This window comes from Lasiodiplodia theobromae, assembly GCF_012971845.1.
Source record: "Lasiodiplodia theobromae strain AM2As chromosome Unknown scaffold_30, whole genome shotgun sequence".
NCBI lineage: Eukaryota > Fungi > Ascomycota > Dothideomycetes > Botryosphaeriales > Botryosphaeriaceae > Lasiodiplodia > Lasiodiplodia theobromae.
Genome location: NW_023336506.1, coordinates 68,560 through 94,470, shown reverse-complemented (window position 1 = coordinate 94,470; position 25,911 = coordinate 68,560). Strand labels below are relative to the sequence as shown.

Sequence of the window (25,911 nt, the reverse complement as noted above, 5' to 3'; positions counted from 1 at the left end):
TTTCCTGGAAATTATCCATCACCCGTCAAGAATCCGTCTGGCAGCTTCTGGTGTTCCTATCCGTTAAGCAATGAGGGAGGTCAGCTAGAGAACTTCCGCGACGTATTTATCAAGGGATGGTGTGGGGTGGTGATGGACGTTGGGGCCCACAATGGTGTACGCCAATGTCGTTAGTCCACCCAAAACCCAACAGCTCGATTATTCACTTACAAACTCACCGCTCATAAATTCCATCCACACAATCACACCGTCCTAGATTCGCTAGTCGCTTTTCCGGAACATTTTTCTTAAGTAGAAAGTATAAGGTGGATGCAAGGGGTGTTCGTCCTAGAACAATGGCTTACATGTGTTCCCAACACTTTCCGCTCTCGTTAGGTGATTAGCGTGGGACGGGCAAACGCTTTCGTGTTGATTTGTGTTCCCTTTGCATTTTACTTCCGTCTGCTGCTTCTTGTCTTTTTGCACGGCTCCATGAAGTGGGATGACCCCACCGGGAGATTCCTTTCCAAGGTCTACTAGGATGCGTTTGCATTCCTGATTGGGCGAACGCGGCCAGTGCTTCTCGACGCCAGGTGGAGTCAACTGTTAGAATAGCATTCAAGTCATGAAGCGCTCGATACTAGACTGAAGAGACGAGGCTTCTGGGGTGAGTGGCAGCGCATCAATCTGCGACGGAACTGCTGGCGAACGAAAGAGAAAGGGCGGCACAAGTGGCGGGAAGAATGTATACGTAGTTATCTCCAATAACTTTGATGGGCTGAGAACTCAGCGTTAATCGTCGTAGACTGCAGTGAATGAGGACCAGCAACTTTGTTCCGTCTGTGTAGCTGCATGGCCTCCCTTGTCGCTTCGCGATTGTAACAGCGAGGGCTGGTTCGGAGAGTGTGAGATCCCTCTTTATACTTGCTCTCTGGCTTGTGTGGATAAGGCTGGGGACATTGAATGATGATCTTGACCCATAATTTTGAGGAGCTCCCAAGCAAGGACGTCGTCATGGGCCGGCGGGGAAGGGCATGCACAGCGGGAACACGGCCCGTGCACCGCTCTTATCGATAACAACTTTTCGCTGCCTCTTGCATCGCAGACAAGCGCGCCTCTCTTTCCTGCCAGCAAGATCCGCATACACTCCCCTCACCATGGCAACACCGACCGCTACCTCACAAAATAGCCCCTTTATACGGCAGCTCGCCGCGAATGGTGCGTATCACGCTATCACCACCTCCGCCACCATTACCTGTCGCGCATCCACCAAGAGCCTTTTCCAAAAAGAAAAAAAAAACAGAAAACTAACGCAGACCGGTTGTCTTTTCCCCCACGTCCAGACAAGCGTATTCGCGACAAAGCTCTCGACAGCCTAAAGCGGTATCTCGACGGACGGACAGGTCTATCGGAGGTCGAGCTGCTCAAGCTATGGAAGGGCTTATTCTTCTGCATGTGGCAGAGCGACAAGCCGCGGACGCAGCAGCAGCTGGCGATCGAACTCGCGGCGCTCATCGACATCCTTCCTCTCGATACCGCGCTCGACTTCCAGGACGCGTTTTGGAAGACGATGGCAAGGGAGTGGGTGGGAATTGATCGGTTAAGGTATGGATCAAACCATGTCTCCATCAGAGGAAGATGTGGAACCGGCGAGAATAGGCGAGTGTGATCGCTGATCGTGTGTGAATCGGAAACTTTCAGGATGGACAAGTTCCTTTTCCTCGTCCGCCAGTACCTACACGCCTCGTTCCGCCTCTTCGCGCGCCAGCACTGGCAAAAGGCCGATGCGCTCGAAAGGTACCTCGATATCCTGCGCGAGACGCCGTTGAACCCTACCGATCCAAAAGTGCCGAACGGACTGCGCCTGCACGTCCTTGATATCTACATCGATGAGCTGGATAAGGTGGATGAGGCGAGGGAGAGCGGCCTGCCGCTTGAACAAGTTCTAGCGCCGCTACGCGAGCTTGGGGAGAAGAGTGTGACCAAAGCAATCCGGGTTCGTGTGAAGGAGACGCTAGAGGAAGACGAACGGCTGGAAGACTGGAATAACCCCAAGAAAAGCGAAGAAGAGCACAATGGACAGGACGAAAATGAAGAATGGGGAGGCATCGACGAGTGATATCCTGGGGGATTGCATAATCACTGTGGTTACAGCGCGGCGTTACTTTGGGTTCACCGGAAAAACACACTTCATGTTCATGCTTCTAAGTAACTTTTATCCTTGAGACTCCGAAGTCTTCTCAATAGATCAGCTTCGGCTAGGGAAACGGCATCACAAATGAATCACTCATGGCCAAGGAGGATCCTCCGGTCTCCGGAAACAAGCCACGAACTTCTGCCCCTGATTCCTCGTGACCTTTTTCCCTTCCTCCGTCTCTGTCTTCATGACCTCCACACAAACATCGTCCTCCAGCTCGGCATCACTGATCCTTTCAAAGCTCGGGTGGTTTTCAAAGTGCTCGACCATCCAGCGGTGCAGGTCCTCGACGTCCGTGATAGTGTACACAATGCCGCCCGGTCGCAGCGCGTACGCGTACTCGGAATTTAGCGTCGTCGACACGATGCGCGCTTTGTGCTTGCGCGCCTTGAAGTGCGGGTCCGGGAAGCATAGGAAGATCTTCGAGAGTTGACCTTTCCGGAAGAAATTGGGGAGGAACTTCATCGCGTTCGCACGTAGGCACGCTACGTTTTGATACGCACCGCTGCCTGTATTCTGGGCGCGCAGGGCCTTGGCTTTCTCCTGCACGAATTCCGTGACCGAGGTACGGATCTCCATACCTACAGAAGGAAAATTAAGAATTCGTCGAGAAAGAAGAAATGCGAGAGCTTTTGATGGAGAGGAACGTTATGTAGTGTTTTGAAACAATCGTTTCCAAAATGATAATGAAGAGGAATATTTGGTGGAAAGAGGATAGGCTGAAGGACTGTGAAAAATGGAGAGAGAGAAAAAAATCAACCTACCAAGCAAAAGCGTGTCGGGCAGCTTGGGTGACAATGCGAACAACAGACCGCCGAAACCGCAGCCGATGTCAGCTACTTCAACCTCTTTCGAAATCCCCCTTTTGGTCAGCGGATTCTCCTCTTGCCCTGGCTGGTCGGTCTGCATGGCAGCAGCCTCGTCCTCTGACGGCTCTACGGCGTAAGCTGGGTAGAGGCTGGCCCAGTCCATAAGCTCGGGCTGAGCTGGGCTACAGAGAAAGAGGGTAAAAGTTAGTTCAGACAGACCATCTATGTCGCAGAGTAGCGACAACTTAAGACTCTTCGTGCGTACTATGTTAAGGCATGGTCAGAGAAAGGATTCGCGTGCGCCCGCTGCCGGTAGAATTTCTTCTTGGGTAGCTGCGTGCCTTCAGCAGCAGCCTCGCTGAGCGCACTGCGGTACTCTTCTCGTTTTTGCCGCTTGTTTGGTTGGCCGGCCATGTTCGACGATGGTGAAGTGCGGTGGTGACGGCAAAGCGTTGCGCCGTCGATGACTCGGCGGAAAATTAAGAAGTGGCCGGTGCCACCAGGGCGCGACTCATCGTCCCGAAGCGGCAATACAAGATACGGCCAATCACGCATAACCACCGGAGCGTTCTTGCAGCGCAAAAGAAAGCAATACCCTCAATTCCGATAAAGCAGGTTTTGCTTTATGTGCACGCCGATACCTAGAAGTGTTATACATCCTACAGAGAAAGAAAGAGAAACCCAGATCCACCTCCGAAGACCTGTCCCAGGAGAAACCAAAGCCAAGGATGATATAAACGCAATGCCCTTCGAAAACAGCCCTTGAAAGTCACATAAGCCCGTGCGCAGCAGGATGCTGTCCGGCCTCGCCCAATATGCAAGCGCTAATCGTCATTCGTCACTTCATCGAAACTCAATTGCGCCCATGCACCCGTGATCATCGACATGTTCCAAATCCAGTTGTTGATACCTGCATCGAACGTAAGCATGCTGCTCGAGGCCGCCTGTCACAAACGCATGTACTCACTTTTCGCTTTTGGCGTGGAAGTAGATTCCGCTGATTTTCCCGGTGACTTGGCTGAAGCAGATGTAGTAGAAGCCCTCAAAGCTGGCACCAGAAATGGTGCGGACTGTATGGTCCGGAACGAGGAAATGTTCTTTCCATCGCATGAAGAGATTCTCGCGCTGAGCGAAGTTCTTGTATGTGAAATCGGCGCGCTTGGCCTGTTTGGCGAGCGGCCGCCATGCCGGAAAACGGCCCCAGTGCTGCATGTCTACTTTCTCGTTTGAACCCCATTCTGGCCGGTTGGTTTGGAAGGTGTATTTTGTGCCGATGATCTCACCCTCAAAATACGTGGTGAGCGTAGGGTGGTCGTCCGTTAGGCCTACCGGGCGTAACCGTTAGTCGAGACATGTCGAATAACGGACCAGACTACGTACCCTGGATGCGCAGGTATCCGCACAGACAGTGCGAGTCCATGTCCACGTACTTAATCTCCACCTGCACCTCGTACACTTGACGGTCGGACTGTTGCGTGCCCTTGAATTTGCTGCCGGGACGGAGGAAGGAGGAAGTGGAATTAGGGAGGAACTGCGCGCGTGCAAATCAGTTACGGCTCAGTCCAGCCGAGAAGGTGTCGATGTGTCTTACCCGATGGTCGGGCCACGCCGAACCGTACATGCTCGGATACCAGGAGGCGGAGGCGGTGGAGGGAAGCGCAGGACTCTGCAGTGACGAGCGGTCGCATTCGGCAGTATCGCCCGTGGCACTGACCGGACTAGGAGTGTCCCTCAGCGGGCCGTCGTCGTCGGTATCCATTCGTTTTGCAGGTGCTGGTTGCCGTGGGTCGACATTCGGCCGGCTATCCTGGTCAGCGGGCGGCGAGGCGATATCAGAGGTTGATTCAGGGTGTGCGGCACGAGCGTCGGAGGAAGTGGAGGTGTTGGCTTCAATTGCGGTGTCGCGGGTGCGTGCATGAGGTCGGGAGGTCTCCGGGGGGCATGTCGTGCGGCCGGAAAGCTGGTCTGGCGGAGGCGAGGGCAACAGGGTATCTTGATCCGACGGCAGAGGCATCTCAGAGGGCTCGGGGCACATTCAGGGAGACTGTATGCGCGGCAACATCAGAGAAGAAATTAGGTGAGGTGTAAGCGATTCCAGGAAGCGGTTGGCGGGGAAGCTACATCAGACTGCAGCTGCGGGCCGGATAGACCATCGTGGGCTGAGAGAGGTGATGCGTCGATGGAAAGACCGCGGCGGCGCGGCCAGCCCTCGACCTTGCGGGGGCGCGCCTGGCGCCCGGCGGACTGAGAGCGATCAGCATCACGTGCAGCTGCTCGAGGAAAGATATTGCCACGACATCGGCGCTTGTTCCAAACTACTTCTCGAACCCGCTGTTGGTCGATGCATTCGTCCGTCGCAAGAGCACCCTTGGGTCCGCATTGATGTTCGAAGATCGCTTGATCTAGCGCCCGTCAAGTCTATTAGGGGCAACGTCGTTATCCGCGCTAAGCAGTCGAGTGGCTGCAAGAGCAGGCGAGCAAGCAGAAAGCAGAGCAAAGGCAACGCATCTTAGCAGGCCAACGCAAGCGCCTCTGTTCTTATGGTTCAGTCTCCTTAACTCTTTGCTACTTCCCAGAGGCGCCACCACGTTGTTAAAGAAAAAAAAAATAACCGCTGAAGTTGTGAGGAATCTGCTGCGATCTCGGGCAACGGAGCTGTATCGGACAACGCCCTGACATCACTGCTAGCGCTGCCGTGGCAGGTGCCGCTTTGGATGATCTTCTCCACCCACCTCTTGCAGACCTTCCTGAGTGGGTCGTGTGTAAGAAACTCTTTGCCTTTTCTTGGCATCAAATTGATATCTAGATTTTTTCTTTTAACCTGCAGTAGCACGGCCATATGACTTGCGTTTTGTACGAAGTCATGGGTACTGTATCCGGCGGCCTCTTGAACATTCCTTTTGGGGCTGTCATTTCAAGCCGCTCTTTTCTTTCCATCCTGTCAAGCCGCCAACGACCAAGCAGTCTGATGAGACACCCAGGCAACTCTGCTCTGCCCATAACAGGCCTTAAATGGGCTTGATCTGTTGCGCAAGGCGTGTTCAGTCGGAGAAGCAATGTACAACAGCAACGGGAGTGACCAACCTTGAAGTGGAGCGAGATTAACGAAAACACCAGCGCCTTCAGATCTTGTACAAGATAGTAGAAAACGCGGAGGCCCTCGGGATCCGCAGACTCGGTGACATCGACAAGCGAGCCAATCTTGGCCGTCTGCGTGCAGGTGTTAGTGGAAGTAATATCACCGACACCTTCCGGATCGGAGATCTCACCTCGAAGGAGATGTGCTCGTTGCCCAGCTTGATCTCCAGCTCCTGACGGCCATCTTTGTTCTTCTGCGGCCATTTGGCATCATCTTCCCTGCCGGGAGTCAGCAACTGCACCCAGACCGATGGACGGGATTGCGTACTTCATGATTTCGCTCTCCTTGATAATGCGCTTGATCTCAGCAATGATGGTAGAGCTGACGCACACTGCAGGCACCCTGGTTAACTTGAGTGCAGCGTGTGGAAGCAGATGGCAGACCTACTCTCTTTCCGAATCAGAGAGTCGTTGCGGTAATTGGAGTTGTTGGCATAGCGCGCCGTTGCACTCCGGCCGTCGCCAACGGTACGGAAGTCAAACTCTAGGGCGCATTAGTCCCACGTAGGATCCTGAGGGCTGCACAAGATGCATACCAAGAAACTCATGGCCGAAGCGCCCAGAGTGACCCGAGCTGGAGAGCATGTTAGCACGTGAGCCTGGGCGATGCAGCGTAGCAGGGAAGCATACTAGTAGCGCACATAGAACTGGTCGTTGTCGGGCGCCATTGTTGCTGCAGCGCAGAGCAAGCACGGCGCACAGGCAGGATGGGATGGAGTTGCTAAGAGGCGACGCGGCTGGGTAGGGTTGTCGCGGCGCGGCGGGCGGGCGGTGAGCGCAGGCGAATCGGCCAAATTCGCAATCGCGCGTCGTAGTGAACACCTGGAGGTGATCCTCAAGAACGAGCCAAGGGGTCCAGCATCCGACTGTCCACTGCCCACGCCCGGCTTGAACCACCACGACACTCTTTCCGCCGCATCCCTGGACACCTTCGGACCTGTCTGCACAGTCCATTCCCGCCTCCCGTCCTCCGCTCCCGAGCTCTGCCCCGCGCACTGGGCAGCATCCACTGCGCATCGAACGGCTGACGGCCGCCGCGGGAGCACGACGCAACTGCTCGTCTCCCACCTCAGCGTACCCACCACAACCTCCCCCTAGGCACCCTTACTGCCCGGTACAATGGCGACCTTTCTGGATAACGCGTACAGCCTCGTCCACCAGGACAATGCTGCCGACCAGCCCACGCTGCAGGAGCTCAAGACGCAGCTTGAGAAGGGCACCGACGAGACCAAGATCGAGACAATGAAGAAGATCCTGACCATTATGCTGAATGGCGACCCCATGCCTGGTCTGCTCATGCACATCATCCGATTCGTCATGCCGTCCAAGAGCAAGCCTCTCAAGAAGCTCCTGTACCTGTACTATGAGATATGCCCCAAACACGATGCCAATGGCAAGCTGAAGCAGGAATGGATCTTGGTCTGGTATGTGTTCAATTGGTGCCAGCTGCGCCCGGCCTATATCTGACGCAGCACAGCAACGGCATGCGCTTCGATCTGCAACATCCCAACGAGTACATCCGGGGTAACACCCTTCGCTTCGTCTGCAAGCTCCGTGATGCCGAGCTCGTCGAGCCCCTTCTTCAGCCCGCCAGGCAATGTCTCGAGCACCGTCACGCCTACGTCCGCAAGAACGCCGTTTTTGCCATTGCGTCGATATACCAGCACCTGGAAGCTCTCATCCCCGATGCGCCCGAGCTTCTCCTGAACTTTTTGGAGGAGGAGAACGATCACACGTGCAAGCGCAATGCTTTTGCAGCCCTGGCGTCGATTAGCCACGATAAAGCGCTGGAATACTTGAGCGGCGTTTTTGATGGCATTCCCAACGCAGACGAGCTTCTGCAGCTTGCGGAGCTTGAGTTCATCCGCAAGGACGCCGTGGCCAACCCCCAGAACAAGGTCAGAATGCTCAGCAGTGGTGCGCTTCCGTTTTCAAGATTCTTCGAATTAACCATCCACAGGCCCGCTACCTCCGCCTGATCTTCGACCTTCTCGAAGCCAATACCTCCACCGTCGTGTACGAGGCTGCGTCTTCGCTTACCGCTCTGACCAACAACCCGGTTGCCGTCAAGGCAGCTGCCGCCAAATTCATTGAGCTGAGCATCAAGGAACCCGACAACAACGTAAAGCTTATTGTCCTCGAAAAGGTGGATCAATTGAGGCAGAAGAATGAGGGCATTCTCGACGACCTGGTCATGGAGATTCTCCGTGTTCTTTCCAGCACTGACATTGATGTACGCAAGAAGGCCTTGGAGCTTGCTATGGAAATGGTGTCGAGCAAGAACGTGGAGGAAGTCGTCATGCTCCTCAAAAAGGAGCTGTCGAAGACTGTGGACGAACAGTACGAGAAGGTTTGTGCATCGCTAAGGGTATGATTCCTCCATTTGCTAACATTGTTCAGAACACCGAGTATCGGTCGCTGCTCATTCACTCGATACACCAATGCGCCATCAAGTTCTCCGAGGTTGCCGCCAGCGTTGTCGACTCGTTGATGGACTTCATTGCGGACTTCAACAATGCCTCTGCGGTGGACGTCATTTCTTTTGTCAAGGAGGTGGTGGAGAAGTTCCCGGATCTCAGACCGTCGATTGTGGAGCGTCTGGTGTCTACCTTGAGCGAAGTTCGGGCCGGCAAGGTGTACCGCGGTGCCCTGTGGATTGTGGGAGAGTACTCGTTGGAAGCCAATGACATCCGTGAGGCCTGGAAGCGGATTCGTGCGAGTCTTGGAGAGATCCCGATTCTCGCCTCGGAACAGAGGCTACTTGAGGAGGTCCCTGATGGCCAACCCGATCCTAAGGATCAGATCAACGGCCACGCGAAGTCCGCTCCTACCGGTTCCAGGAAGGTGCTGGCAGACGGCACCTATGCCACGGAGAGCGCTTTGACCAGCCAAGCCGCCGTCAAGGCCAAGCTGGAGGCAGTGAAGGCAGCCCAGAAGCCTCCGCTCCGCCAGCTGATCCTGGACGGCGACTACTACTTGGCTACTGTGCTGTCCTCGACTCTTACCAAGCTTGTCATGCGCCATTCCGAGATCTCCCAGGAAACCGCTCGTACCAATGCACTCAAGGCAGAGGCTATGCTCATCATGATCTCCATCATCCGTGTTGGCCAATCACAGTTCGTCAAGACTCCCATCGATGAGGACTCGATTGACAGAATCATGTCCTGCGTCCGCGCCCTCGCCGAATTCCAACAGAAGAAGGAGCTGGAGACCGTCTTCCTGGAAGACACCAGGAAAGCGTTCCGCACTATGGTGCAGTATGAGGAGAAGAAGCGTCTTGCCAAGGAAGCATCGGAAAAGATGAAGACTGCAGTCCAGGTCGACGACGTGATTCCCATCAGGCAGCTTGCGAAGAAGAACGCCGTCGACGGCGCCGATGAGATTGAGCTTGATCTAGAGAAGGCCACCGGAGGCGACAGCACTACCGAGGATCTCTCCTCGAAGCTCAGCAGGGTCGTGCAGCTTACTGGCTTCTCCGACCAGGTTTACGCCGAGGCATACGTCAAGGTCCACCAATTCGACATCGTCCTCGATGTCTTGCTGGTCAACCAAACGACCGACACCCTGCAGAACCTCTCGGTCGAGTTTGCTACGCTCGGAGACCTAAAGGTTGTTGAGCGGCCGACTACACAGAATCTCGGACCCCATGACTTCCTGAACGTGCAGGCCACGATCAAGGTGTCATCAACCGACACTGGCGTGATCTTTGGCAACGTTGTGTATGACGGCGCGAGCTCCACGGACACCAATGTCATCATCCTCAACGACGTGCACGTGGATATCATGGACTATATTCAACCTGCGCACTGCTCGGAAACACAGTTCAGAACCATGTGGACCGAGTTCGAATGGGAGAACAAGGTCAACATCAACTCCAAGGCCAAGACGCTCCGGGACTTCCTCAAGCAGCTGATGGCGGCCACCAACATGAGCTGTCTTACCCCAGAAGCATCCATGAAGGGAGATTGCCAGTTCCTGAGCGCCAACCTGTACGCTCGCAGCGTGTTTGGTGCGTCCCCCCTACCCAAACCAGCTTTTTTGACATTTTGCTGACTCATTGACAGGCGAGGACGCGTTGGCCAACCTGAGCATAGAGAAGGAAGGCGAAGACGGCCCGGTCACCGGCTTCGTCCGGATCCGCAGTCGCTCGCAGGGCCTGGCACTGGCTCTTGGCTCACTCAAGGGCATCAACAAGGCGGGCGAGTCGTAGAGGTGTTGTTGAAGAGAAGACATTGGACGATATCAACGCTCCTGTTTTAGCGGCACTACTACAGAAGCAACTGCAAGGGTGGCCAGTCTGTATGCAGCGACGGCGCCAACGGATGTTCACGAAGGCGATTGATGACATGCACGCGTTTAAGCCTCCCCAGAGGACTCTTTCGGCAGTAGAGGGATCTGGTGTTTGTTTTCGCTTGCATATGAGGGAGCAGTGAACAAAAGCTCGACGGGACACGAGAGGAGGTGGGAAAATGGGAGAGAAATGGTGGTAGTCTAGCACAAGTACACTCTTAATTGCAGCCATGCGGTTCAAGCAGAGTGCGATGACCAATGCGCTTGACGACGTTGGACAGTTGCGGAAGGTCAAGAAACGGCCGCTAAAAGGCTGTGCGACCTGCCAATGGGGGCGCATTGTTCGCGACAACTCTGCCGGATCGGGGAAAGGGGAGGCTTTGTTTGAGACGAGTCCCTTGCAGCAGCCGCGCCGAGAGCCCGGGAAGCCCGCCCGCCTCGGCTGCAGTTCTGTCGCGCTCGTGCTTCGTCACGGAGCCTGCGGACAGTGACGCGAGCAAGCCCCGAGCGGCGACGGGCGGCCTCGCACGTCCTCCCCGCCGCTCGTCATCTGCGATGACCTCTCCAGTTCCACACAGCCATGCCGGAGCTGCTCGGAACCACCCACACTCGTTTATCCCCACCATAACCGCAATGTCGACTGCCGGAGAGCGAGAGCCTTTGAACGAACATGCCGAGGAATTCGCGCGGCCGACTTCCGCGCTGCTGAGCCCCACTGATGCGCCCGACACGCTCGCCGTGGGCAGGCTGGCCTCGCTATCCTTGGGGGAGGACTCGCTCGTAGTGCTAGGTAACCACGAGCCAAGTGCTCCCTGTTCTCCCGCATCAGCTGACGAGGCGCGCAGACGAATCGTTCGTGGAAACCGACACCAAGTGCTGCGGCCTTCTGCCTGGAGGTACGTGAATGATCCGCAGTCTAGCGCACAGGCGTTTGCTCACTTCCGCAGCCGCCAAAACCACTCGCTCCATTCCGCTGTACAACGTGCTGTGGGCAGACCTTGCCGAGTTCGACATCTCCATCCACTACGCCCGCCAGGTCTCTTCGTCGGTCGTGCGCCCGGCCTTCATCAACTACACCGTGGAAAAAGATGACCGGTCCAAGGCGCGTTTATGGATTGAGAAGCTGCTGGACCGGGCGTATGGGGCGTCGCAGCGGCAGAAGCGCATCAAGGTCCTGGTGAATCCGTTTGGTGGGCAGGGCGGCGCGCAGAAAATGTACCTGAAGGACATCGAGCCCATCTTCGCCGCCGCGCGCTGCGTCATTGATGTCGAGGAGACTCAGTTCTCTGGCCATGCCGTGGAGCTTGTCGCGGAGAATTTGGAGGTCGACGACTGGGACGTTATCGCGTGCTGCTCTGGCGACGGCGTACCGCACGAGGTCTTCAATGGTCTGGGCAAGCGAAGGGATGCGGCTAGAGCACTGCAGCAGGTCGCTGTTGTCCAACTGCCGTGTGGGAGTGGCAACGGCATGAGCCTGAACTTGAACGGTACGAACAGCTGCAGCATGGCCGCTCTTGCTGTCGTCAAGGGCCTCCGCACGCCAATGGACCTGGTGTCAATTACTCAGGGCGACCGCCGCACTTTGTCGTTCCTGTCTCAATCCGTCGGGATCGTCGCAGAGTGCGACCTTGCTACAGAGAATCTGCGCTGGATGGGTGGTCAGCGCTTTACCTACGGCTTCCTTGTTCGGATTTTGGGGCAGACTGTCTACCCCTGCGATGTTGCCGTTGGCGTGGAGATCGACGACAAGGCCTCCATCAAAGAGGCCTACTACCGCGAAGCTGCCAACCCACCTCAGGACGGAACCAAGAAGCGCCAATCCATCATGGTTGGTGAGGAGACGGGCCTGCCGCCTCTGCGCTACGGCACGGTGAACGACCCCCTACCCGAGGGCTGGACACTGAAGCCGTACGACAAGATGGGCAACTTCTACTGCGGCAACATGGCGTACATGTCGGCTGACGCCAACTTCTTCCAAGCCGCACTTCCCAGCGACGGCTGCCTCGACATGGTCTGTGTCGACGGCGATATCAAACGTATGACGTCCATCAAGACGCTGCTCGCTGTCGAGAGCGGCTCGTTCTTCGACCTTCCGCACGTCAAATACAGAAAGGTCACTGGGTATCGCATTATCCCAAAGAACCAGAAAGATGGGTACATCAGCATCGACGGCGAGAGGGTCCCCTTTGAACCCTTCCAAGCCGAGGTGCACAAGGGCTTGGGGACAGTGTTGAGCAAGACTGGTCATTTGTATGAGGCCAGAGGCCCGCCTCAGTGAATCATTCTTTAGCTCCCCTTTATTATGCATAGAGGAAAGGGTTTGGGAGAGGTAAGACAATTGCTTCGCAAGAACGTCCTCTTACATCTAAATCCGAGACAGTGTGGCATCCATTGCTCGGTTGTCACTCGCTAATTCCCTGTACATACAAACTCTGTCTGCTCTGTACGAAGTGACAGATAGATACCCGCTCGTCAGCCAGCAAGATTTCGTACTTCTAGTTTTCTTTTGGGAGGATAAGGCGTTTGGGAATAGAGCAACTTTGAACATTAGTCTATGTTTCAGCTTCGTAAAGGAGGATTTTTGCTTTTGGTGATTTGATACTATCAATAAACTCCGCCCATACCTGTTTCCCAGTCAAAACCCAGCTGTTTCCTGTACAGTGATGATACAACACAACGGCTCTTTCCCCAGCAGACGCCAACGACAATGACCCGTCGGCGGACGTTGTCCGAATGGTCCAGAACGATACTTCCTAACCTCGATAGCTTCTTGAGCCCGCGGAATCTTCATCGGCAGCCCTAAAAACATTTCACGATGCCCGGGACGGCTCCCACTTCTCCTCGCCGCGGCGTAGCCGCTCGGCCTGCTCGTGCAGCGTCTTCCTGTCCTCGGGGCCCTCGTAGATAGCGTCCGGCATCATATTCTGCTGCTCCTTTTCCGAATACTCCTCGGCCGCTTTGTATAAGTCGCGTCCGTACCTGCAATGGATCAGCCTCTTGATTTCGATTTCAAGCCACGCTCGCCTCGATCGACCCGCATATCGAATCAATCGGCCCAGAAATGGAAGTCCAGAGTGCGAGAAAGGGGGGAGAAAGAACGTACGGCGTCCAATCCTTGGGCTCGTCGGGCCAGACAAAAGGTTTGTCCATCTCGACCGTCATCTTCTTAATGGCGGGGCCGCGGTACCAGCGGCGCGGCATGGGCCGCTTGCTGTTGGGGTCATCCTGGCGCACCTTTTGCTGCTGGACAAAGGAGCGGATGTTAGCGCACTTGACACCGTAGGCGTGCCACAGGTAGTCGCGCATGTCGAGCTTGTTGAGGTGCAGCGGCACAATGAACTTGGCGAAGGTCGGGGGGAGGAAGGGCGTGCGGAGGAGGGTCAGGGTAAAATCGGGCCTGTTATCAAAGGCGGGACGCGCGCGTTAGCATTGGCTTGGGACATGTCGTATTGGAGGCGAGGTTGCGGAGGTCGCGGCGGAGGTGCGACGTGTGGTGTGCGTGCGATATGAAGCCTAGGGCGCGGCGTACAGGTAGACGGGCTTCTGCCCCATGCGGAGCTGTGCGAGCTTCTTGGCAGCCATTGTGATGGGAGGAGAGCGTTGTGGTGCTCGGCGGAGGGAGCTTGGGGGCGCGGTGGACTGGTCGTCGGCGGTCTTTGAGATTTTGGGATGTCGTCGTCGCCCGCGAGTCAGGGATCATCGCGGCCCTCCGCCGGATGTCGAGCCGCCCCCCACAGCTCCACCATGTCAAGAATCTACTTCACGGAAGAACTTAGCAGCTAGGTGCAGAAGATTAGGCTCCATTCGCTGCACAATCATGTTGAGAAAATGGCAGGCCGATACCCATATCGTCAAGTCATTACGAAATTCCCGAGCCATTGCCATAGGTTCAATCGGTTTCTTGTCTGACGAGGCTTCTGAAGAGCCCTCTAGCACGTGTTTAATTCTCTAGAAGAGATATTGGAGGCAGTGCCTTGGCCTGCCGCCACGCCCGGTGGACCCTGACCGAGCCTCCCACCCTGCACCTGCCCCATTCGTGCAGCGCGGCAACTTCCATAACTTGCTTCTTTTATCTTCCTTCTCTTTAACTGTCTCCAACAATCGTCAACCATGGTTTCTACCCTCTCTCCAGCGCTGCAGTAGCTGCAGTTCAATTCCTACGTCGCCCAGCAGGAGCCCGCTCGCGCGTCACTCACTCACTGGGCCGTCACGCCACGCACTTCCCTCACTCTAGCCGCATGTCGACACACAAGGATCGTCATGGACAGGTATGGGCACCATAATCTTCAAGTATTCGCAGTACTAACGCAACGCTATGCAGCTTTGAAACGCAGAACGCGGCTGGTAAGACACCCATCCCAACTGAAGACCGCTTCATCGGCTAATGCGCCATCTCTAGAGTGGCAGCCAGTTGGACACAAGAAAAGAAAACCGCCGCCATCCAGATATGAACCCTCGCCGAGCAATACTCCGCGCAATCAACCCCGGTGCCGGACGCACACTTCAGTTATTCCCTCTACCAGTCAGCGGGAAGATATCCTCATCGATCTGGGAGAGCCGGATGAACAACCTTTGCCCAAGACACGGGTTAGTTCTTCTAACCCGTTCGCCTCGCTTGCATCCGAAGAGTCCAGCTTCTCGGCCAACTCGACTCCAATCCATGGAAGAATCGGAGTGCTTTCTCCATTGAAGTCAGCGGCGCCTATTGGAGCTGATGACCAAGCTAAACAAGAGGTCCCAGCCAAGAATGTCGTGAGCCGCACGTCGACGCCTACCAAGCAGCCTCGAACTGCCAATGACTTCGACGACCTAGACGGGCTCGATCCAAGCTTTTTCTTTACGCCACCCTCGAAGCCTCTTCTACCTTCATCCAAGAATTCAATAGTTAACGGCCAGCAAGAGTCGGGCCCTATCAGTCCTCTTGACCAGGGCGTGCCTTCCATGAAGAGGGAAGAGGATGAGGCTTGGTTCGAAGCCCAACTGGACAAGTCTACACCTCCGTCTACAGCGCAGCCCAAGGGAACAGATAAATCTCGCCAGCATTTCCAGCAATCAGGACAACTAATATACCCGCTCGGAACGCCCGTGGTAGCATCCTACCGTGGTCGCGAAAGTCGAAGCCCCGGTAGCCGTGGTAACACTCGCAGCCGTGGAACCCCCCGCGGTCGTGGTGGACGGCATGCTCATAGCGGTCGGCAGGGATCTCCTTCCAACGTATCACAACGCTCTACTTACAATTTCTCGGGATCCGAAGACTCTGTCCTCAACCAAAATTCTACACGAGGCCGAGGCGATGGCAATCGCGGTTTTCGGGGCCAGGGTATCTACAAGCAGTCCAAGGCTGATCCCGTCGGCAAGAATATGCCGTCGGTACGCAACACCACGCGAAGGTGTTCGCAGGCAAGCAGTGAGCAGTCGGAAAGGAGATCCCTTGCAGCGAAAGTTGCTAGTGCTATCGAGTCAGATAAGCAAGTTCAGTCTCTTGCCATCTATCATGATACGGCGGCTACAACAGAGTGGAGGAAGAAAGGCATGCTTCCTGGCAAGACTATTTCACTGCCCAGATTAAATTTAGCGGGAGAGTAAGTGTCTAAGCTATCCTCGATCGCATCAGCTATTCACATGAACACAGGAATTTCGATAAAAACCCAAGCTCGAAGCCAGCCATTGCTCGTCCTGCCGAAATTAGTATTATCACAAACACTCACATTGACCAGGTGTGGAGGAAATTCCGAAACGGAAATATGGTTCAGCTTCTGGTTCACGGCACCAAGGAAGCGGTTGACGAAGCAAGCAAGCTCATCAAGGAATGGATAAGTGAGATTCTCAAAATGCAGAGAAGCACGTCGAAGTGGGCTAAAGTCTGGTCCTTCAACCACAAAGCTGAAAGAAGACTCCGTAAGAGGCTGTTGAAAGATGAAGAGCGTGCGAAGTATCGGCAGGCCATATCTGAAGGCGAGACCCTGACCTACAGCACTGAGTTCGTTTGGCCGTTGCCCAAAGAGCCGGAGCAAATCCTGGGCATGAATTATGAGGCGCTCGACCCTATTCGCATGAATTGCGAGTGCTACATTACGTGCGAAAAGGTGCCTCGGACGATTTTCCGGATCCAAGGAAACAATGAAAACAAGATGCGTAAGGCTTTGGAGCGAATGCAGCGCCTGCCTGCCGAATGGTACGCAAAAATGTTCGAAGCAGAGCCATTCGTCATTCTAGACATCCCATACGCCTTTGATCCGGATGATCTGCCTCCTGTCATCAAAGTTCCGTACCGCCTCCCTCGCCCGCTTCTTGCACCAACGTCTGCGAAGGAGGATGGGGTTACTTTTCGCTTCAAGGGGCCGCACCAGTTCCATCAAGCCCCGTACCTTGAGCCGAAAGACTCTCCCGCCGGAAAACTACTCGAGGCTGTTTCTGAGACCACTCGGCATGCTCGTTACTTCCGCAATATGCTCAAGCTCCACTTGCATCTGGGAACCTTCGCTGCACGAAAGACTCAGCTGCCTGACATCGATAAAGACACTTATTCGTTTCTCAGTTTTTCCGAAATGATGGAAGAGCATGAAAAAATGGGTGCAAAAGCCTCTATGGAGATTGGCGATTTGATCGTGGAACGCCATGTCCTTGCAAGATGCTTCGAAGCGTCGCATATCCTGGCACCTCAAGATGTGTGGACTTACAAATTATCCGATGTCCAGCCAGTGTATTGCGCCACTTTTGAAATCGCAAATCCAGCTGGTCAAGCCGGAGATCTCGTTCTAGATGTGGAGCTGTCCGCCGATGATGGCGTGACAAGCGTTGTATCAAAACGTTGGTCTCAGCTGGCCAAAGGAAAAATGGAACCACGCAGACTGTTGGATGGCAACATAATCGATTTACAGAACGGCGGCCTCACCTGGCACCTTGGCCTTGACGAGTTCATTCCCGTGGATGAGCACGGTCTGTCTCCGGACTATCGAGTTTTTCCAGGTACTCTAAGCTTGGATACCACAGCTGCACATGACCTGTCAGGCGGACATAACTTTGTCATCTATCGCAGTCGCGAGGATCGATTGATCAAAGTTCCTATCAAGTCAGTGCGGCAAAGGCGCTGCTGGAGGTTTAACACACTCGCTAGCAGGGGCGAATGGGTTGTGGAAGTTTCCCACGTGGGAAAGACGACAATTGGAACCGACGGCCAACAGACCCAATTCGAGCCACGCTGGACCTTCAGCATATCTAACAACCACTGGAACAAGCTTCTCAGCAGTAATACTCGCGCAGATATTGGTCAGGTTGCAAGCTGGGGACACGGCAACCCCGGGAACCTCCTATTCCCTTTGAATCCTGACAGTTCTGCCCTTACAGGCGTCGCCAGACAAGACGATGAGCTCTCCTCCGAAGGGTCATACCGTGAGGATAACAATGTCGATACTAGCAGCCCGGAAGAGCGAGACGATGCTCACGAAGAGCAACCTTCTCTTCAGAATTTCGAACAGCTGCTGAACCTCCTTCGCACGCTAACCGACGTTGTGGTTGGCAATCCTCATCTTGACCATTTTCAGTGACAGAGCCAACGAGTTTACAAGCAAGGTCAGGCATTAATCCTACGCCTTGATTAGCTGGCCCCCCGAGCTTCTGCTCTTCCAGGGTAGCTTCTCTTCCGGTACGCCGGCACGATCTCCTCAACAGCAAACCAACACGGGTTAGTCGATCCTAGGAGATGACAGACACATGATTATCGTGAATACTGTCAAGCCAGGGTTTCATCTGCATTGCTTCTACTAATACTCCTGATTTCTAACCAGTCTGGTTTGCACGGTCTTGTGTTTCCCTTGGCATTTCACTCATTTCTGGCGAGAATCGGTACTGACTATTTTCTTTTCGCTCCTTTTAATTCTCCCACCTGCATGTACACACGAACCACTGCCATGAGGTTTGGGGGCGCAGTAAAGAAGCTTGATGGATTAAGCACCCAGGGGTTCTTATTCACGAAAGTCATTCGACATTTCTGGAATGCCCATGGACACAGGAAGGCAAGATCGGGAAGTTCATGGCTCTCCAAACGTAGGCAGATAGAACCGGACAAAGTTAATTTGCTTGTTTTGATAAGAAGTTTTCTTTTTGGCATGTTTAGTTCCGTGAAGATGGGTGGAGCATCTCCTTTTTTAGGTTCTACCATGAGGCATTGCCGGGTCCGATTCAATTGCTCCGTCGCTGTCCCCCATGCGATGCTCCTTGTTCCTCTCCGATGCTCTTCAAGACACTGCAGTCGAGCATTCGGTTTGCATAAGTCACCTGGCCGCCTTCCTCGATGACGGAGCAGGAGGAAGATTTATAACGAGGAAAGCGCTGATATACCAACCAACCATCCATTGTCACTCCGTAAACGCCATCGTCATGTCACAATTCTTCCCAGCCCAGCTACAATTATCTCCAGATGCCAAGTCTAGATACCATACTCCCTTTTGTGCCTCAATTCTCCCTTTCTCATCCTTGGTTATGAGACTCGCAGTCCTCAGGGACATCAGCAGCAATTGCTGTCCAGGCTTCACTCGGCTCATTTCCCGACCGCCTCCAGCGCCGCCAGCACCTCCTCAGCCACGCCACCCTCTTGCGTGGCTAACTTGATGACGCGGGCGACAAGCCCGCGCTTGACACCCCCACGCGGCGGGGTCCAGACACCAGGTGTCTGCATGCCTTCGCGCAAGGCGATGGCCTCGGCGCTCGACGTGGGCGCGACGCCGCCGGTCGCGCTGTTGAGCGCGTTGGGTACGCCGGGGGGCGTGAGCCGCGATGGCGGGTCGATGGTGCGGATGGCGTGGAGGCGGAGGGCGGGGGCTTTGGTTTTGTTGTCGGTGGTGACCTGCTCGCCGACGGACAGGGCTATGACGGCTTCGGCGACGGCGAGTTCTTCTTTGGAGGGGTCGAAGATGATGTTGGAGCCGACGGCGACGACAAGGAGAGTGATGGGCGGCCGGTTCATGGGGGCGGTGGAGCTGTTGTGGCGGGGGTATAGGAGCGTGCTGGCGGCCCAGTCGTCATCGAAGAGCGGGTCTTCATCTTGCTCGGATTTCAGGCGGGGGAGGCGGGTGGAGAGGAGGGCGAGGTGGGTGGTTAGAGAGAGCAGAGGAAGGGGATAGGAGAGCGGCGGAGAGAGGAGAAGGATCTACGGGAGGTTTGATATCAGCAATTGAATGCGTTGCGGGACTGAGGGACCTCTTACATCAATGTAGAGCTTCCAGTGGAAACGGCGGTTGATGAACAGACGGTCCCGCAATTGACCGTCTGCCAGCAGAGCCTCGGTCAACATGGCGGCGAGGAAAACTGGCAGCGGGTCGTCATCGCGGTAGCCGGGGATCTCGACGCTCATCTCCACCCATGCGTTCTCGCCCATGCCTCTCGAGCGGCGGGCCTCGTCGTCGGCCGTGTCGGCGTCGGCAAGGTCAATTTCATGCTGACCCGGCTTCCACGCACTCTTCTCAACCTCAGCCTTTGCGCCCACAATGGCTTCGGTGCCGTCGGCGAAGCATATCCTTGCGCTGCCGTTTGCGCCGGGGAGGATGTCGGTCTCGGCGACGAGCGGGCGGAACTGGGTCGGGCTGCGGCCGTCGGGGCGGATGGGCGGGTCGACGGACAGCGAGGAGTGGATGTAGGCGAGCTCGGCGGGCGAGAGCAGCAGATGCTGGGTGGGAGGCGGCATCGCGGGGGTGCAGCTGAGGAGAAGCTGGGCGTGGTTGCGGTTGAATTATTTTGGCGCACGGGCTCGGCAGCAGCAACGACGGAGGGCAAGCGTCATAGCACCGGCCAGCTCATTACCGCTTGTTCGGCCAGGCACGCGAGCTCCTATGTCGTGTGCAGAGCGTCTTCGGCCTCAATGCCGCACATCGCAAGCTGCCAGCCATGCCGTCGCCCACAGGGAGCATGGGGCCTGGCCACGCGCGCATCGACAAGCGCGACTACCCCTCGGCCCCGGCTGAGACGCGCCGGCTGCTGCGCCCCGATGACACGCTCGACTCCCGCTCCTCCTCGCGCCCCAGCCAGACCAACTCGTACGCCGGCAGCTTCTTCGAACAAGTCGCCGAGCAGATCCAAGAACGCGACCGCCAGATGATGCGCCGCGCCGTGACGCGATATGGCGGCTATGCCTGCGCCATACTCAGCTGGTGCGTAACACCCCCCGATGCCTGCAGCTGCAGTGCCGACATGCTGATTGCTCTAGTCTGGCCGCTGGGTCTATCACCGTCTACTCGCTCTATGCGCCGCTCTTCCAGTCGCGGCTGCGCTACACGCAGTTCCAGGTGAACATCATCTCCATTACCGCCGAGCTGGCCATGTACCTGCCGGTGCCCGCATTTGGCTACATCTGCGACCGCTACGGCCCCGCCCTTTCGTCCTTGCTCTCCGCTGTGTTTTTCGGCTTCGGATACCTACTCGCTGCCTTCACCTACCATGCCGGGCCTCACGGATGGCCGTTTGGAGTCATGGTGTTGGCTTTCGTTCCCATCGGCCTGGGCACCTCGGCCATGTACTTTGCCGCCTTGACGACATGCGCAAAGAACTTTGGGCGTGGCGAAAACAAGGGACTTGCGCTGGCCGTTCCAGTCGCTGCTTTTGGCCTTAGTGGCATGTGGCAGAGCCAGGTCGGCAGCCGCCTGTTGTACGAGCGCCGTCCCGACGGATCCCGCGGAGATGTTGATGTCTTCCGCTTCTTCTTGTTCCTGGGAATTTTCCTGTTCTTCGTCGGCCTGCTGGGCGCGGCCACTCTGCGCATCGTTGACGAGGAAGAAATGATCGATGAGGCAGTGGATGAGCTGGAGCGGAGCGGCCTCCTGAGCGAGGATGAGTTCTTCAATGCAGCTCGGCACCAGCACGGATATGGCACCATAGCGCCGCAGGACCTCTCCGACTCGCAGTTTGATTTCTTGCGCTCCGAGGCCGACGACTTGAAGCTCAAGGCCGAGCAAGAGCAAGCCAAGAAGAACTGGCTCCTGAACGAGGAGACGCGCCGCTTCATTGGTGACCCGACCATGTGGTGGCTCTCTGCAGGTTTCTTCTTGGTCACCGGCCCTGGTGAAGCTTTCATCAACAACCTTGGCACCATCATCGGCACGCTCTATGACGCTCCAACCGCTGCGGAATACCGCACATCGCCGGCAACCCATGTGTCAATTGTTGCCATCACATCAACTGCTGCTCGCCTCCTGACTGGCACCGTCTCTGACCTATTCGCCCCCGTCCCCGCAAGCCCCTCGCCTGCTCACCGGCACGGTCCTCACTCCCAGGCTTCCTCGCTCGCCTCGTTGCCTCCTCGTCGCCGTTTTACTGTCTCCCGCATCGTCTTCCTGCTCGCTTTCTCCCTTCTCTTATCCGTTGGCCAGATTATCCTCGCTATTGGAGGTGTTCAGGGCCATGGCGAGCGTTTCTGGATCGTTAGTGGTCTTATTGGAGCGGGCTACGGTGCCGTTTTCTCGTTGGTCCCCATCATCATCGCCGCTGTCTGGGGGGTGGAAAACTTCGGCACCAACTGGGGCATCGTAGCAATGATGCCGGCAGCCGGCGCCGCCGTCTGGGGCGTCGTGTACAGCGCCGTTTATGACTGGGGCTCTGCAGCCGCTAACGATGGACCGAGTCACGAAGACCAGGAAGACGTGCTGTGCTATGGCAAAGCCTGTTACTCGGCCACGTTCTGGGCAATGGCTGTCAGTGTGTGGGTCGCTTGCGGCTTGTGGATATGGGCTTGGAGAGGCCCTGGTGGGTGGAAGGCAAGATGCATTGCGGTATAATTGTCGTCTTAATGAGTTGGCCTGGATTCCTTGCATTTTACAGCATTTCCAGTCACTGCAGCGCGCATTGCGTTTCCTTATCTGTCGGCATTTGCCTGGTTTTAGGCTGGTCCCACTGGTACTGCATTTTAAACCAGCATGGCGTTGGATGGTCCAATCTTCATCTGCTTTCAAAGCATGCACTGGTCGGCGTCGAGACTGCTTAGTTCTTTCCTGCTTCAACAGTTCGGAATAATGGGGTCTAGAGGGCAATAAGTTGCATTAGCGGCGGAAGGGTCCAGGGGACCTGTTCTGTTGTGAATGAGAATGCGATGTCTTAGGCCTATTCGGCATAGACGTAGGTTTCAGTTGCGCCGCCGTTTATTTATTGAGAAATTGCTACCCATACTACCCCTCATTCTGAAGTGTTGTACTACTTCGGAGGCCCGGGTCTGTCAGGCTGCTACTCTCTCTCTCTCTCTCTCTCTCTCTCTCTCTCTCTCTCTCTCTCTTCCCCCATGTATGCGATGGTTCTGTCGCAATGATAGGTACGGAGTTCTAGTTCAGTCGAATGACGAGTCTACTTGGTTTTCTCGCGGGTTGGATGACTTGTGATCTGTTGAGCCTGGCAGTCTTTCAGCTGTCCCGCAAATACAGCGCCAGTGTTGCACAAGCGGGGGTGACTCTCACACGATGAACCCGTAGCTGTCTAAATCTATGTTTTGCTGCTTTTATCTCGGTCCCTTCGGGAAGGAGAACCATTGAAGTGATTAGGTGTAGCTACGAAATGCGCAGCGATCACATATCATCACTTTGTTACTGCGGCATGGCGGTTACACAGGCAGGGGCCCACCCAAGCATTATTTATCCTTGCAACGATAAACAGCCAGTTTCCACGTCCACCTGCCATCTCCCACACTCCAACCAGGGGCCCACCCCAGCCAACAACAAGTGGAATCAAAGCAAAAATCGCTGCACCATACCCTCAATGTCCCCGAACCCGCCTCTCTACATGCTCAAAAAGGCGCCGCGGTTCATCCCCGGGCTCGGAACGCTCACCCTTCTCGCTGTCGGCGGCTTCGTTGTTGGTAGGTCGTCCGTCAAAGACTCTAACGTCTCTACCGCCGAGCCAGCCCAAAGGACTCCATGGCCGCCGCCATTGAACGACGCATTAGACGATGACATCCGCCCATACGTGCGCTCCCGCTTCCAAACCAGTGAAGTGTCGCATAGGGGCCGGCAGAGTGAGTGCACTGACAGGGATTGGGTATGTGTCCTTGTTTTATTTTTTTTCTCAGGATGCGGAGTTTCTTCACGATTATCCGTGTAGTGCAGACCATGGAAGTCGTCAGATCAAGGACGGCAATCAACCAATACGTTTTCATTTCCTTCTTTCAGACCAGGGTAAACGTTAACGTGCAAATATAGGTCACCTTCTCCGATCCGTCCGGCACCGCCGCTGTTTATGAGCTTCATCGTCTTGTCCGCGCCGACGGCACCAACGATTGCATGAGGCGCATCTGGCTAACAACCACGAACCGTCATACCGAGCCCCTTTATCTGACCAGACGCGAGGTGGGCCTATTCAACGGGCCGGTGCAGAAGTTCGAGGCGCAGACTTGCAAGAAGAAAGATGATGACGGAAGGTGAAATGTGAGGCGAAGGAGTTTTTTGAGGTTCATCGAAGGAGAATTCTCGGGAAAGTAGTGCTTGAGGAGACAAGGACGATGCCGCCGGTTGGCTATGTATACGAGCGCACCCCTGACGGGAGAGCGGTGTGTCCGCCGAAGATGCCCGAGGGGCAGGATTGGTGGGCTACCACGGGAAGACTGATGGAGGAGAGGTTTCCAGAGGGGACGGTGAAGGAAGAGGAGGCCGGCGGCCAGGACTTGTTGGTCGGTGATGAGGGAAGGTCTTCGGCATAGGAGGAAGGCTCCTAGGAAATCTGATTTGCCTGCCCGGTATTTCTGAACGTACATTGCAATGCAGAGAGTAAAGATTTACTTTGTTTTTGGCATCCCAAAGGAATTGCTGAGGCCTACTCACGACGCCGCGGCTGCAGTCTGTGCAGCGCCAGCGGCTTGCCCCTGCTGTTGGGCGAGGACCTTCTGTCTCAGAACTAGAAGACATTGTCAGCCGATTGTTCATGCTTCATCAACAAGCCGCACGCACCGTCCTCGATAACTCGCAGGTTGTTGCTCTTGCCCGTGACAATTGCCTCCAGGTCCTTCAGGTTCTTCTCCAGGTCCTTGATCTTGCGGTCGTAGAATTCCTTGGCATCGTCGGTCGACTTCTCGACGTAGAAGCCGGTGCCGACATCGACGAGCACGTTCTTGACGTCGGCGAGGGTGCCGGTAACGTAGAGGGACGAGGTGAGGGGCACGAGAATGGGCTTTTCTGTGGGGCGTTAGGGTGCGAGGCTCCAGGGGGCAGATTAACGCACCGGTGGAACCGCTCTGCAGGCCGGTGTTGATGGACTTGAGGCAGTCTTTGAAGCGGGTCTGGGCGCTGCGCAGCGACTGGAAGGAGGAGGTAAGGTGCTCCAGCTCCGTGTCGAGCTGCTTCTTGAGCTGGCTGAGTTGCGGGAGCGAAAGCGTGGCAAGGTCGACTGCGCGGAGTCAGCTTCTGGCCGTGGAGGCGCGGAGGGGAGGCGCACCCATCTGGCCGCCCTTGTCGCTGGAGGAAGCCATTGCGGGGAAGCTCGTGTGCGGTGGTGCGGGCGACGAGGTGGTGCTGAGATTTTGGCCGAGTCATGGCGGGGAGTCGCCTGACTCGCCGCAGCTATCTTTCCTTCCCGCCGCCTGCCCTCCGCTGCCTCGACCCGCCCGCGCAATGAGCTTGAAATGGAAGTTGGTCAGGCCCATAGAGGGCGTCAGGTACAACAACCGGGTGACAGCCGAGCTTGCCAACCAGCCCCGCCTCCTCCCGCACTCGCAATTCAGCAACATCGATGCCATATACCGCTGGTTCCGCCCCGTCGGCCGCAAGGCGGACAGGCACGTCCTGAACACTGCAAGCCTCCGTCCCTTCGCCAACACGGCCGTGCCGCTCGAGTACACCGGGCCCGATCCGACCGGAGCCTCGGCCAAGCTCTTCAAACGCTTCGACGCCCCGCTCGGCGTCTTCCTCGACTACATCGAGAACCCGCCAGAACACGTGCGCATGTACCTCGCTCAATGTAGCCTCAAGAGCCTGCCGCCGCCAATGCGAAAGAGCCTGCCGCTTCCGGACTTCCTACGGACCCATGGGGCACGCAAAAAAGGGTCCGCTCTTGACATTTACGACACCTCCCTCTGGATCGGCCTGCCGCCGACGTACACGCCTTTACACCGCGACCCCAACCCCAATTGCTTTTTCCAGATGGCGGGCCGCAAGACTGTTCGCCTCCTCCCGCCCGACAAGGGCCTTGAGTTGTTTCAGAGGGTGAAGAGACGGATCGGAGAAGATGGTGGCGATTTGAGCGGAAGAATGAGGGGCGAGGAGATGATGATGGGAAGAGAGAGAGACGAGTTGGAGAGGGAGGTGTGGGACACGGTCTACGACCCAGAATCAGGCGGACTGGAGGCTCGTCTGGAAAGAGGCTACGGCTTGTTCATCCCAGAAGGCTGGTGGCACAGTGTCAAGGGGCATGGAACTACCATCACGGCATCGGTAAGCGCCTTGGGTACATCGTCGACTTGGTACTAATTGCGCCAACAGGTGAACTGGTGGTTCAGGATGCGGGAAATCAAGCCTGGACCGATGCCCGCAGGGC

At 56.0% G+C, this 25,911-nt stretch overlaps 13 protein-coding genes across 13 annotated transcripts; 7 read left to right on the top strand and 6 right to left on the bottom strand.

The window, feature by feature from the left end:
* Positions 1-1,136: 1,136 nt before the first annotated feature.
* LTHEOB_9069 (Nucleolar protein nop52 variant) lies at positions 1,137-2,098 on the top strand (the record flags this gene model as incomplete). Its single annotated transcript, XM_035518616.1, has 3 exons — positions 1,137-1,197; positions 1,323-1,584; positions 1,681-2,098. The coding sequence occupies 3 exons, from the start codon at positions 1,137-1,139 to the stop codon at positions 2,096-2,098; spliced, it is 741 nt and encodes a 246-aa protein (XP_035369099.1).
* A 168-nt stretch (positions 2,099-2,266) lies between these two features.
* LTHEOB_9068 (tRNA methyltransferase) lies at positions 2,267-3,399 on the bottom strand (the record flags this gene model as incomplete). The annotated part of the gene is made up of 3 exons (XM_035518615.1): positions 2,267-2,757; positions 2,941-3,167; positions 3,251-3,399. 3 exons carry the CDS (start codon positions 3,397-3,399, stop codon positions 2,267-2,269), a joined length of 867 nt encoding a protein of 288 aa, XP_035369098.1.
* Positions 3,400-3,828: 429 nt separating this feature from the next.
* Positions 3,829-5,020, bottom strand: LTHEOB_9067 (Vacuolar import/degradation protein Vid24; the record flags this gene model as incomplete). The annotated part of the gene is made up of 4 exons (XM_035518614.1): positions 3,829-3,895; positions 3,953-4,310; positions 4,366-4,516; positions 4,577-5,020. 4 exons carry the CDS (start codon positions 5,018-5,020, stop codon positions 3,829-3,831), a joined length of 1,020 nt encoding a protein of 339 aa, XP_035369097.1.
* Positions 5,021-5,993: 973 nt separating this feature from the next.
* On the bottom strand, positions 5,994-6,791 carry LTHEOB_9066 (Mago nashi domain protein; the record flags this gene model as incomplete). The annotated part of the gene is made up of 7 exons (XM_035518613.1): positions 5,994-6,008; positions 6,070-6,195; positions 6,255-6,342; positions 6,392-6,455; positions 6,512-6,607; positions 6,660-6,697; positions 6,754-6,791. The coding sequence occupies 7 exons, from the start codon at positions 6,789-6,791 to the stop codon at positions 5,994-5,996; spliced, it is 465 nt and encodes a 154-aa protein (XP_035369096.1).
* Positions 6,792-7,242: 451 nt separating this feature from the next.
* LTHEOB_9065 (Coatomer beta subunit) lies at positions 7,243-10,333 on the top strand (the record flags this gene model as incomplete). The annotated part of the gene is made up of 5 exons (XM_035518612.1): positions 7,243-7,547; positions 7,601-8,021; positions 8,084-8,473; positions 8,524-10,132; positions 10,188-10,333. The coding sequence occupies 5 exons, from the start codon at positions 7,243-7,245 to the stop codon at positions 10,331-10,333; spliced, it is 2,871 nt and encodes a 956-aa protein (XP_035369095.1).
* Positions 10,334-11,046: 713 nt separating this feature from the next.
* LTHEOB_9064 (Sphingosine kinase) lies at positions 11,047-12,691 on the top strand (the record flags this gene model as incomplete). The annotated part of the gene is made up of 3 exons (XM_035518611.1): positions 11,047-11,203; positions 11,259-11,309; positions 11,361-12,691. The coding sequence occupies 3 exons, from the start codon at positions 11,047-11,049 to the stop codon at positions 12,689-12,691; spliced, it is 1,539 nt and encodes a 512-aa protein (XP_035369094.1).
* A 532-nt stretch (positions 12,692-13,223) lies between these two features.
* Positions 13,224-13,995, bottom strand: LTHEOB_9063 (Lipase GDSL; the record flags this gene model as incomplete). The annotated part of the gene is made up of 3 exons (XM_035518610.1): positions 13,224-13,392; positions 13,517-13,810; positions 13,943-13,995. The coding sequence occupies 3 exons, from the start codon at positions 13,993-13,995 to the stop codon at positions 13,224-13,226; spliced, it is 516 nt and encodes a 171-aa protein (XP_035369093.1).
* Positions 13,996-14,673: 678 nt separating this feature from the next.
* LTHEOB_9062 (DNA polymerase v family and armadillo-type fold domain-containing protein) lies at positions 14,674-17,960 on the top strand (the record flags this gene model as incomplete). The annotated part of the gene is made up of 6 exons (XM_035518609.1): positions 14,674-14,681; positions 14,735-14,757; positions 14,813-15,783; positions 16,131-17,352; positions 17,407-17,485; positions 17,534-17,960. The coding sequence occupies 6 exons, from the start codon at positions 14,674-14,676 to the stop codon at positions 17,958-17,960; spliced, it is 2,730 nt and encodes a 909-aa protein (XP_035369092.1).
* Positions 17,961-18,952: 992 nt separating this feature from the next.
* Positions 18,953-20,095, bottom strand: LTHEOB_9061 (3 exoribonuclease; the record flags this gene model as incomplete). Its single annotated transcript, XM_035518608.1, has 2 exons — positions 18,953-19,561; positions 19,619-20,095. 2 exons carry the CDS (start codon positions 20,093-20,095, stop codon positions 18,953-18,955), a joined length of 1,086 nt encoding a protein of 361 aa, XP_035369091.1.
* Positions 20,096-20,295: 200 nt separating this feature from the next.
* Positions 20,296-22,178, top strand: LTHEOB_9060 (MFS monocarboxylic acid transporter; the record flags this gene model as incomplete). Its single annotated transcript, XM_035518607.1, has 2 exons — positions 20,296-20,558; positions 20,615-22,178. The coding sequence occupies 2 exons, from the start codon at positions 20,296-20,298 to the stop codon at positions 22,176-22,178; spliced, it is 1,827 nt and encodes a 608-aa protein (XP_035369090.1).
* A 967-nt stretch (positions 22,179-23,145) lies between these two features.
* On the top strand, positions 23,146-23,807 carry LTHEOB_9059 (Exopolysaccharide regulatory protein Exor; the record flags this gene model as incomplete). Its single annotated transcript, XM_035518605.1, has 2 exons — positions 23,146-23,424; positions 23,586-23,807. 2 exons carry the CDS (start codon positions 23,146-23,148, stop codon positions 23,805-23,807), a joined length of 501 nt encoding a protein of 166 aa, XP_035369089.1.
* A 392-nt stretch (positions 23,808-24,199) lies between these two features.
* On the bottom strand, positions 24,200-24,847 carry LTHEOB_9058 (Prefoldin subunit; the record flags this gene model as incomplete). Its single annotated transcript, XM_035518604.1, has 4 exons — positions 24,200-24,276; positions 24,330-24,554; positions 24,601-24,765; positions 24,814-24,847. The coding sequence occupies 4 exons, from the start codon at positions 24,845-24,847 to the stop codon at positions 24,200-24,202; spliced, it is 501 nt and encodes a 166-aa protein (XP_035369088.1).
* A 142-nt stretch (positions 24,848-24,989) lies between these two features.
* On the top strand, positions 24,990-25,844 carry LTHEOB_9057 (Transcription factor jumonji/aspartyl beta-hydroxylase; the record flags this gene model as incomplete). The annotated part of the gene is made up of 1 exon (XM_035518603.1): positions 24,990-25,844. The coding sequence occupies one exon, from the start codon at positions 24,990-24,992 to the stop codon at positions 25,842-25,844; it is 855 nt and encodes a 284-aa protein (XP_035369087.1).
* Positions 25,845-25,911: the final 67 nt, after the last annotated feature.